The sequence below is a fragment of the Telopea speciosissima genome, chromosome 10 (genome assembly GCF_018873765.1).
Source record: "Telopea speciosissima isolate NSW1024214 ecotype Mountain lineage chromosome 10, Tspe_v1, whole genome shotgun sequence".
NCBI lineage: Eukaryota > Viridiplantae > Streptophyta > Magnoliopsida > Proteales > Proteaceae > Telopea > Telopea speciosissima.
The window spans coordinates 6,834,452-6,847,110 of NC_057925.1; the positions used below are offsets into that span (position 1 = coordinate 6,834,452).

Below are 12,659 nucleotides of genomic sequence, written 5' to 3' on the forward strand. Positions count from 1 at the left end.
AAAAAGTGTCCAATTAATCATTTCTTATCAAATGGAGGATGAACCCTTGAAGTCGCAATTCAAAAAAAATGCTTATATGGTCAAACGAAATAAAATAAAATGAACCCTTGAAGCCGCAATTCAAATTTTCTCTAAAAGATAATATAAAAATAAAAATAAATCAGAAGAAAATGTTTGGTCAATCTCACATTGAACGGCTGAAATTGTCCTTGGGGCACGGGATTACTGCAACTTGATTTTGGTATGGACATTAAATCTTATATTTTTATGGATTTCAAAAGAGTCAAAAAATACTATTTGGTGATAAGATACTAAAGATGTGATCAAACCAAATAAAATAAAATGAACCATTGAAGCTAGCTGCTATTCAATATTTTGCCATATAAAAATATCAAATAAAGATAAATTAAAATTATTCATTTGTCCTGTTTGAAGAATAGTCCTACATTGGTTATATTCTGTCCATTTACATATATTTGAGTCTCTTTACCTAATAGTTCGAGTTTTGCTTGGAGAATAGTCTCATATTGGTTACATTTTGTCCTTTCACATGCCTATATGTGAGTCTCTTCACCTAATAGTTCGAGTTTTTTTTGTTGGATATTTACATGTTATCGATGACTCCTAAGACCTTTTGTCCCCTCATATACCCATCTGAGTCCCTCCACCAATAATTCGAGCTTTTGAATTAAATATTTATATTAATTATCAACGTACAAATTGTAATACTTAAAAAAGGTTTAAGCTTTTTACTAGAAAATAGATAGACAAATATTTATGATTTACTCAAGCTACTATCGAATAACCACAGAGGGAAGGCATGTGACAAAAAACATACTCATAAAGATTAATGAGATCAAGTGGCACATTGGGTTTGTCTCCATTTGTCTTGTAATTTTACCCTTTAGTCTTACTATTGTTAGAGATGTATATGTAAGGGTATTTATGTAATATTTCTTCATATGTTCTAATATAATCCTACTTGTATTAATACTCAGGCTGTGAGGGGCAATTTAGTAATTAGCCTATCTGACCTAAACCCTAGTTTTCCTATAAATACTAGCTGGAGGCAGCAGTCTGGGTATTCCAAACTAGATACCCAGGGTGTAATGCTTTAAGCAACCTTGTGCTTAAACCCTAAACCCTAACAGTATATACATGTGAATGGCTGAGATCCCCTATACCTAAGGGTGTTAAACGGTCTTAATTTTAAAACTATAATCGAACAATTTATTAAATGGCTTCTGTTTGATTTTTGATATATTTATGTACGTTTAAGAGTGTTAAACGGTTTATTTGATTAAATGGTTCGGTTCGATTCAAACTATTTAATTAAATGGACTTAATTTTGAAATCATAACTGAACCATTTATTAAACGATTTCACGATATAGGTTTAAACAGTTCAATTCGATTTTGGTTTGATTTTGACACCCGTACCTTTACCAAGAATCAGTCTATATATATTGACTTGTCAAGAAGGAAACCTATCAAAACAGAAAGGAATGCTTTCCCTGTTAAAAGTAAAACTAGCTACTCTACGGATCGCATCAACAAATTTCCTGTTTGTTGTATACTCTTGCTATAAAAATGGGCTACATATTGAAGAAGTGATATAAAAAAAAAAAAAAAGTACTAAGGATTCAAAGGTTTTAATACTTGGGAGGAGGGAGACTTAGAAAGTGGCCTGCTGTAATTTCCTTGGTCGTTGGTCAGTAAATGATATTTTTAGGTTCACAAAATAGTCAAAAAATGTTGTTTGGTAATTTCATCTATGAGCAGGGATGAAATGTGTCCAATCAGTCATTTCTTATAAAATAAGGATGTTATAAACTAAAATTGAAAATCAATGGAGATTAACATACCCACATTGGGTTCCATCATTACCCCTCATATAAAACAATAATGTCAAAATATTGTGTATGTGAACAAATAACAAAAATGAACCCTTGAAGCTGCTATTCATTTTTCACTAAAACTATATTCAAAATATTAATATTAAATTATATAAAAAAGAAGGCTGCCAGGTTGTGTGGTGGCTGCATGCACCCAGACACAAGAATGGTGAAATGTCTTAATTCCTTGTCTCTAATTGAAATGAAAAATCCTACCCTGATAATGCCTTTGTACACACTCTCATTAGACCCAACGTTGGTGCCAAGACCACACAACGTGGCAGCAATCCCCTCCCTTAAATTATTATGGGCCACAATGACATTGCACTGCAGTTTCATTACAATGTAGAGCAAAAGACTATTCTGAATCCTATATAAAGAAAGGGAGAATGTTCTCTGTGCCGCAGCGCAGGCTGCTCCTAGGCACATGGGCAGCCTGTGCAGGGGCCAGGGTGGTCATTGTGCCCACCTCCATGTGCTTGGGCACAGCCTGCGCTGTGGCACAAAGAACAGCGCAGACTGCTCCCAGGCACACCATTTTCCTTCAGTCAAGCATCACTTTCCCTTCATCGAAACGTCACTCTCCCTTCCTGCATATCAAAAAATAATTAGACACATATGAGAAGCGTAGTGTCATCGACATAGAAGACTAAGGATTCGTACGTATTAATACTTTGAGTAGGGAGAGAATAGCATAAGGTGACTACTGCAATTTCCTTGGTCGTAGCACAGTAAGTTTCTATTCTTATGGATTTAAAAAACCGTATAAATCAGTAAAGTCAAGTTACTAAACATGCATGTGATCAAACCAAGGCTGTGTTTGGTATGTATTCTTATGGATTTAAAAAACCGTATAAATCAGTAAAGTCAAGTCACTAAACATGCATGTGATCAAACCAAGGCTGCGTTTGGTATGCATTCTTGGAATGCATTCTAGGTCGACTTTGCATTCTAGCTACAATAAAAACAGCCATTTTTATCATCCGAGAATGTAAAATCGACCTAGAATGCATTCTAAGATTGCATACTAAACACAGCTTAAATATATATATAAAAAAAAAACATTGAAACCACTATTCAATTTTTTACCTCTATAATAGCAATTAGGATCCTCTACTGTCGAGTTGCCTGGCAGAATCGTGCTGCCAAGACACAGTGAGGTGCGCATGACCGCCTTACCCCTGCCCCAGTGCCAGGCAGATCGATAGTAGAGAATAAAAATAAAGACAAATCAAAAGAATATGTCTGACCAACATGCACATACTCATGCAAATTATAATGCCACACCCTGAAGGTTCACAAACCCCTATAGGATTTTTGTATCTCCTCTACGTACACACGCACGCGGGAGGGTCGTGAATGAATTCCCATTCACCATGACTTATGGAAGATCGACTTGATCCAACGTCTAATGATCTCCATATTAAATTATGGAAGAAATCTCTGAAATACGTGGTAGCTACGCCACCTCACAGAGATTAGATTATTTCTATCCATTTTATTCTTTTTAAAAAAATCAATAAAATTAAAAAACCATATAACGAATAGCATTGTGCCACAATTTCTTTAGAAAAAAATTATATAATACAAAGGGGTCCATCTCCAAAACACTATATAAACCCTAATCACTCCCATTTACTTTCCACCCAACTCCACAAATCCCTTCACTACTATAGCAGAAGCTACACTTCCCTAAATGGCTTTGTGGCTCATTCTTCTCCTCTCTCTTTGTCTCGTTACAACCCTAAAATTCTTAATCGATCAATTCTCTCACAACAAAACCAAGAAAACCAAACCAACCAATCTTCCCACTCTCCCACCAGGCCCTCCTAAAGTCCCTATATTCGGCCACGCTCTTTTACTCAGCAAATACTTCTCAGCAGGTATTGGTACCTTCTTCCATGAACTTCGCCACAAATATGGTGGCATTATTACTCTTCATATTTTCTCTACCCCTTCCATTTTCATTTCAAATCACTCTTTAGCTCATCAAGCCCTAATCCAAAATGGTGCAGCCCTAGCTCACCGCCCTGGTCCTGTCACTCCTAGCCGTGTCCTCAACAACAACAACCAAGACCTTGGCTCCTCCTCCGACGCTCGTTGGCGGCTCTTTCGTAAGAATCTCACATCAGAAATCCTCACCTCTTCTCGCTATAAATCCTTCAATGCTGCTCGTAAATGGGCATTGGAAATAATAACCGAAGGGCTCAACAACCAAATTAGGTCAGGCGAGTTCGTGCCTGTAATGGAACATATTCGATATGCCATGTTCTGTTTACTTCTTTTCATGTGTTTTGGTGAGAAACTTGATGAGAAGACGATCAGAGATATTGAAGATGTAGAGAGAGCTGTAATTGCCAATTTCGTCAAATTCAATGTCTTCAACTTATTCCCTAAAGTTGGGAAATTCGTTTTTAGAAAAACTTGGATTCAACTACTTGAGATACGTAGCAAGCAAGAATCTGTTTTACTTCCTCCTATAAAATCTCGTCGAGATCGAAGGGAGAAGATTAAACAAGAGAATCCAAATGGATACGTTGCTTCATATGTTGATTCATTGTTTGATCTTGAAATCACAGTTGAAGGTGGACGAAAGCTCGCCAATGAAGAAATAGTGACTCTTGTCTCCGAGTTTCTAGACGCTGGCACTGACACAGTAGCTACTGTGCTGGAATGGGTCATGGCTCACCTGACGAAGGATCAGAAGATTCAAGAAAAGCTTTATAATGAAATCAAAAGAGTTGTGAACAGTTCTGGATCGAAAGAAGTTAGAGAAGAGGATTTGTCAGAAATGAAATATTTGAAGGCGGTAGTGTTGGAAGGGTTGAGGTTACACCCACCTGGTCACTTTGTTTTGCCACATTTGATTAGGGAAGATATTGTATTGGATGGTCATCTAATCCCTAAGAATGCTTTGATGAATTTCATGGTGGCTGAAATGGGTCGGGACCCGAATGTTTGGAAGGATCCGTTGGATTTTAAACCCGAAAGGTTTATGGTTGGGAATGAAGGTGAAGGGGAAGTTGTTGATATAACTGGGAGTAGGGAGATTAAGATGATGCCGTTTAGTGCAGGGAGGAGGATTTGCCCTGGGATTGGATTAGGTACACTGCATCTTGAGTATTTTGTAGCGAGTTTGATCTGGAGTTACAAATGGACGGATATAAATGGAGGTGATGATATTGACTTGACAGAGAAGGACGAGTCCACCACTGTGATGAAGAACTCCTTGAGGGCCCGCGTTTCTCCAAGGTAAAAGAATATCATCAGTTCAATCACTTAGAGCTGGATTTAGATTTTAGAGTTTTATCATTACTTCAGTTATATGTATTTTTATTTATGTTTTTTGTTTTTTGTTTTTGGTTTTACATTCAGCATTAAACTTATAGTTTTGATGTTTTCCCTGTTCTGGTTTGTACTTGGAATAAAGATTAGCCTTTCTCTAGTAAAAAATCTTCCTCCAATTAATATAGAGGATGAGAACTTAATATGCATGGAGAGTTAACAAGTTAGACATTAGAAGGATCATTACTTAAATAAAATTTTCAACCGTTATGAACTATCCAAATAACTGCCACAAAGCGGATTAGATGAAACCCAAATTTTGTGCACAGGTAGACTTCAAGGTCCTCCACCAATATATTGGATAATGTTTTTTTTTTATTTTTTTGGTGTTGAACTCAAGCGTATCGATAATGCTAATAAATGGTAAAATTAAGTTTTGAAAGTATATGGACTATAAGAGGTTGAATGGATATATACATGGACAGATGAAAAAAAATAAGGATGCATGCCATGCAAAAGGACATTTGATTAGATTAGGTCCTCAAATTTGCAGCTAATTCAAATGTAGATCGACCTTTCTCAACAACCATTAGAATTGCCACATCATCCGTTGCACAGACACAAATAATAGTGATTAGCATGATCTACCATTTGGATCCCACCTGTGAAATGATCAAAACCCCCACTTGCTTTGCTGGGCTGGATCCTCCAGCTCCTGCCACGACTGAAAGAAAACCAAATTGCAAATAATGGGTCATTCAGAAAAATACTTATTTCAAATAATCCTATGCAAAAATAGTCTTGTTAATCACTCAGTTGTTCCTTCTTCAACCAAGTGGTAGGTCATGCTAATCACTAGTTGTTCCTTCTTCAGCCCAAGTGGCAGGGGTAGTTATGTAGACTTCATAGCCTATACATAGTAGTTGTACTAAACTATACTTTAGGGTGCCAAGTTGGAACCAAAACCGAAAAACGAAACAGAAACCGGTCACTTAAAATTGAACTAAACTAAGCTGAAGAAGAATTGGTTCGGCAGGGGTAGTTATGTAGAGTTCATAGCCTAAACCTGATCAATCTTGTTTTGTTAATATTTCTGACTAGCATAGCTAATTGGAAGGTGTTTCAGAAACCTTGATTGCCTTGCCTTGCCAATCAAAGTTGAAGAACTTTTTTTTATGGTGGAAGCAAATATCCAAGTCAATTTCTTTAAAGGAACCGAGGCTAGCTAGCTAGTTTCGTTCTTATACCTTTTTTTATTTGTGTTTGGTTCTTTTCCGGTAGCTCAAACAATCGGTCTTTCGTCTGATTGGTCAATCGTAATTAAACAGCGTGTGATAGAGAGCGCGAGAGTGCTAGAGTCTGCAAGACTCAAAGTTTGAAGAAGATCGCACTTCGATCTGACTTCTATCGGGAGATGTGGATTCTCCTTTTGCCTCGATTGCTCCAAGGACTTTGAATTAAATACCAAATTCCAATGCGTGAAAAAAAAGACAATTGCAAAACCAAATGATAGAATTGAAAGAGAAAACCAAGAATTTCTATTGATCTCAATATTGGTACATATAAAAAACATACCACTGAAAAGGAAATCAAAAGAAGAACTTGACAAAGATAGAATATATCTAGTTTCACCAGACTCTATGCACATATACGAGCGAGGAAAAATACAAAATACTTGAGTAAATTTAAATTAATAAGTGACAACGTGAATCCATCAACCTTGTGCTAGCAAATTTATATTAACAAGTGACTACTACGTGAATCCACCAACCTTGTGCTATTTTGGGATTCAAATGGACAAGAAGAATAAATTAGCACACATTTGACGTTATATATATTAACATTGGGAGAGTGTTCTCCGAGTAAGTGGCATAGAAGAGTGCAACATTGAAGTGAAACAAAACATTATCATACATAGGAGAGCTGCAAGGTCATTTCATTCAGCCAGCATTTTCTTGGTTTTTCTTTTCTTTTTTTTTTTGTTCAAGGGCCCACAAGAAGCCATACAAAACTTATGAGGGATCACCCAATAGGATCCCACCAATTGACATTAGATTACTAAAGAGATAGAGTTATGGGTTTTATAAATAATTAATCATAGGAAGAGAGAGGAGCATAAGAGGGTTTCTTCTCTCCTACGATTATGGCAAGCAATCTCTCTTCCTTGCATCTTCCTTTTCTCTCTCTTTTTTCATCCTCCTTGTGAGTTAGGATCCATACATATTACGGCTATGAGGTCATTTCATGTGAGGAGGGGAGATAGACAAAGAGCTGCTAACGTACTAAGTTGATTCAGCCTGCATCATTTTTTTTTTTTTTTTGTTTCAAGGTTCAAGGGCCCACAAAATGCTATATAAGATCCATGATAGATTTGTAAGAATTATGGGCTTAATTAATTATTTATGTTGATTAATTGGTGAGAATTGCACAAATCGGTTCAGTTAACTCTCCAGTTTAGGGATATGCCGACCCGACCCATTGTGGTTTAGGGTTTAGGGTCATGACAATGTTATATATACTATGTTTTGGATCCCCGTACCTCTCATTCTATTCTTCTCCACTTTACCACAAAAAAGAGAGAACCAAAGGAGGTCTAAGGTGCTGTGGAAGATCTAGATTCAAGGACAAGAAGAGTATGTAAAACTGCATTGAAACCATCTCCAACGTACTTCGGTGCAAGGTACGGATCTATTTTCCGGAATTTATATGATTCGTATTCTAGATCTTGTATGAGATACAATTAGGATTATGTGCAAAACCCAATTAGGTCTAACAGTTGGCATCAGAGTGATCCTGACCAGGTTTTGTGAATCAGTATCTTCGTCCCGAGTCCCGAGCCTATCAAGTCGCGATTCACAAATTTGGGAACCTCAAATCTGTGAGAAAAAAAGGGGGAATCTTGCAGTTTTTTAATGGAAAATCGTATAAAGGAATATTTCATTCCATGTAAACATAGATCTGCTTAAGGTGGTTAGGTTTTAAAACCCACCAATTCTTCTTCGTCCTAGCCTTTCACGCCCTGATTTAGAGATTTGAGAGCTTAAAATGCATGAGAGAAAAGGGAAAGATTTTACCGTAGAGGGATCTTACCGTTTTTTATTAGGAATTAAATATGGAGTTTCTATAGATATATGGCAGTAGTGGGTGAGGTTGAAGAGGTGGAAAAGATCCGCTCAACACAAAAATAGGGATCAAATAAGTTCAACAGAAAATTAATCATTAGGCATGCTATCATTTTTTTAGATTTTTTTTAATTTTTTAATATTTTTTTACTGATACAATAACCGATCCCATAAAGCCTAGATCTGGTCATTTGACCACTCTAGGATGATTTTGACCGATCAGCATCGATATCGGCCTTGAACAATCCTGAGTCCAATACCTGGATTACGAACCTTGTCCAATACCTACGAACCTTGTCCAATACCCACTCCCGCCCCTTAATGAATGGAATCCCATTCACCATGGGTGGAGGGAAACTCGGTCCTACGTAAATAGATCTAGTTCCAACATTTCTCCTTGACAAGTGCTACGTTGTGGAAAGAGCAGCCTAATAAACTAGGGATGTAAACGGATCGAATTAGGTCGGATAGTGGCATTATCATATTCGTATCCGTTTATATTCGGACGGATTCGGATAATATCCTATTAGTATTCGGACGGATTTGGATAATTTCCGGATAATGATTTTTTGAATACAGGTTCTCCTAAATGGATATGAATACAGATCGAATATGATTTTTTGACTATCTGTTGACATATTTACTGTTTTTATGATGAAGGTTAGGGTTGAAACTTGAGAGTTCAGTTATTATCTTTTCTTCTACTCTTCTTAGTCTTTTATTCTCTTACGTTTTTTACTTTTGATTTTTTAATAGATATGTAATTCCATGTAGCATATTGCATAAAATAATACATATAAACCAATAACAAATCTAGAAAAAGAATCACATTATCTTAACTTATAAATTTATAAAAATAAAATAACAAAATCCAATAAGGTGACTTAAAAGGATAGACAAACACAGAGTTATATTTCAGATATTTTATTACCGTTGGACTGCTAAACGAATCGGATAATAATCGATCGGATAGGGGGATTATCATATTCGTATCCGATTAATTTCGGACGGATTCGAGTTCTTCTAAATGGATACGAACGTGGATCGAATACAGATTTACGAATATCCATTTACATCCTTATAATAAACTAAGCTCACCACCTTAGACCATATGCAATACATAAGAGCAATGATTCAGTATTAGGTTTTGGGCATTAGCCATTCTTATAACGGGATTTGATTACTTGGTTTTTCTTGGTAAAAGTGACAGCAATTAGGAATAGATATTCCTAACCTTAAGAGGAGTTGATGTTAATTCCTAATATATAAACTTAATTTTATTTTTCACAAATTGAATGAAACCAGATTTGAAACCAAGAGTTCATACTCTCTGCTGTATGAGTTCATTGTATGTAAATGATTTCCTAGAAATGACTTGTAGTGCAGTTATTAGAGATGTGATGTCCCCATGCTTTATGCTGTTTCCTGTAGCTTAATCATCTTATTCAAATAGGTATTCACATAACCATGCGAATTTTATGCTTTAATTTCAAATTAAAATTAACGACATGGATTTATTATATGTTAGACAACCTAAGTTGTTCGATGCTCCTTGCACTCACTGGTGCGCTGGAAAGGATCTAGACTCATTTCCAGCCCAAATCCTTAATAAGCAAAAATAAAAAATTCCATCCCAAATCAATCAGATCGATCGAATCCGATCAGAAAAAATCAAATCAAATCCAAAAATTGATAAATACGTGATTTTTCTTTTCAGTATTTTTTGTTTCTCTTTAAAGTCAATTAATTACTTAAAATATGTTGTCTTAATCAAGAATATGAACATAAACCCAACTCATCTAATCTCTATCCCAGTAACGAGGAATATATATATTTTTTTGTGAAAGAAAAATATGTTCAACAAAGCCCAAGATTCTCCGAGTCTGGATCAGCTATCTACATGGGAATGGGTGGGGACAGATCTGACCCCTCCATGGGGGTGTGGGACCCATGCCCCATGGAGGGTTCAGATCTGTTCCCACCCGTCCCCATGTGGGGAGCAAATCTGAACTCGATTCTCCTCCCCCAATTGAAAAAAAAAATAATAAATAAATAAGAAACAAGGGGAGACAAACTCTACAACCACGACCAAACAACATATTCCTATAGCTGAAACGGACAAAAATTTTTACGGAAAAAACAAAAACAAAAAAACAGATTATAAAGGAAATCCAACAAAGATACAAAATATTAAGAAAACAATATTCTTGTCAAAATTGTATAGCATACAGTGTAACCCTTGTGTTATTACTGTATTTTTTTCCATTTTTCAGATAAGCACAACACGGTTTCAATATGGTGTATATACTCTCACTAGCAGGAATCATTTTTTTTTTGGTGGAAAATTAAGAACTTTACTAACTAAACATAATACTTACATTCTCATCTAAATCGTCCGATGAGGATTTAGTAAGACGAGCATGTCTGGCTAGTCTGTCTACCGGTGTTATGAAGGATCTCAGTTGCTTAATAATATTTACAGAATGGAGGGATGAAATGAGGTGGGAGATATCAAACAACAAAGTAAAAAGGTGATATGGCCAATCACACGTACTCGAATGCTCCAGCCAGTCCTTCATCTCCTGTGAATCAGTCCATACAACTACTTCCTTACAGTCCAGTGAAAGTGACCTTTGGAGCCCTGCTTGGAGTCCTTGTAGCTCCGCCTCTTGTGCTGTCCCTACAGGCCCACAGTACATAGAAGAAGCGTAGAAAGTGTTGTTATAACAAATTAAAAAACCCCATCCCCCATATGCAGTGGTATGATAAAAGCTTCCATCCGAGATGATAATACAAGTCTCCTCTGAGCCCAAGTGTAGATAATAGGATTGTGAGATGTCCAGGTAAGGGGGTTGTGGTGAAGGGGATCGAAGGTTATGGGATTGTTGGAGGGGTGGAGGATAGAGAGCCAAATCATTGGTCCAACGCAATATATTTTGCAAAATGTGTCGTGGGTTTAGAGGTTGACTAGAAAATAGAACTTGATTCCTGTGGATCCAAACAAAGTACAGGGTCATACAAATGATACTCAGGATATAGGAATCAGATGTCCAACTCACTATACAGTCATTGAAGAACCTATGCACTGCTTCCATTATGGTAGTACTAGTAAATTCCTTAGTTCGGAGGCCAAGACGCCCCGCAGCCCAAATTCGTTTGGTAATGGCACATGAAAAGAAAAGGTGCCACAGCGTTTCAGATTCAACAGATCAGAAAGGGCACCGATTAGTTGACTGATCATTCCAAACTAACTTGGACTGAGTGGGGATCCCATCATGAATCACCCTCCAAGCAAAGAGTGTAAATTTGGGTGGGATCTTTAACCCCCACAGTTTCTTCCAAAAGTTGTTGGGTAAGGTAGCAGGGATGGAAGATGGTCGGGAAGCCAGCAGAGCAGCCATCTTTTTGGTGGTCAAGGTACCTGATTTTGTCAATGGGGAGAACAAATGATCTCTGAATGGGTTAACCGAAAGTTTAATGGAGAGAATAGAGGCACATATAGCTAGTGGAAAAAGAGATACAATTAAGGGTTTATTCCATTCCCTATTAATTAGGAGTTCACTCACCGTTCGGAAAAGAGGGTTTACAGGCACCATTTGATTGAGGGAGGTGAGGCCTTGAGAATTAAAGGCTCCAGGTGGAATCCAAGGTTCCTTCCATAGATGAACAGAGGAGCCGGTGCCAATCCTCCAGTGAACACACCCTCATAAAATTGGTGTAATCACACGAATGTTGTTCCATGTCCAAGAACCAAGTTTGAGTGTTGTCAGAGGATTAAGAAGGGAGTCCTTGGCAAAATATTTACCTTTGAGCAGACGAGCCCATAAGGAGTGAGGTTCATTGAGGAGACGCCATCCTAGCCTAAGAATCAAGGCCTGGTTATGATTCTAATGAGTTCGGACGCCAAGCCCACCCGAAAGCTTTGGTCGACAAATCAAGTTCCAAGAAATTAGGGACAAGGTTTTACCTGTAGAAGCCCCAGAATGGAAAAAATTGGAACTGATAGAATCCAACTTGGTGCAAACAGACTTAGGAAAAAGGAAACACGACATGTGGTAGGTTGGAATGGAGTGGAGCACTGATTTGATAAGAGTCAAGCGTCTTGCTTGGGAGAGGAATTTTCCTTTCCAGGTGGATAACTTGTTGTGGATTCTTGTGATAATGGGAGATAGTGCTATGGCTTTAGAGCGTGCCAGAAACAAGGTGGTACCCAAATATTTAGAATCTAGCCCCATTTCCTGTATATCAAGGGCCTTACAAATTTTCTTCCTGAGGCTAGGATGCGTGTTTTTGCTGAACATGACACTGCTCTTACTAAGGTTAAGCTGCTGGCCAGACAGGGATTCAAATAGGTTCAA

General features: G+C 37.3%; 1 protein-coding gene across 1 annotated transcript; it reads left to right on the top strand.

The window, feature by feature from the left end:
* The first annotated feature begins 3,590 nt into the window (after positions 1-3,590).
* Positions 3,591-5,150, top strand: LOC122642352 (cytochrome P450 89A2-like). The gene has a single exon (XM_043835793.1). The coding sequence runs from the start codon at positions 3,591-3,593 to the stop codon at positions 5,148-5,150; it is 1,560 nt and encodes a 519-aa protein (XP_043691728.1).
* The last annotated feature ends 7,509 nt before the right edge of the window (positions 5,151-12,659 follow it).

Coding starts and splice junctions, on each gene's coding strand:
- LOC122642352 (XM_043835793.1), top strand. CDS start 3,591: ATGGCTTTGTGGCTCATTCTTCTCCTCTCTCTTTGTCTCGTTACAACC.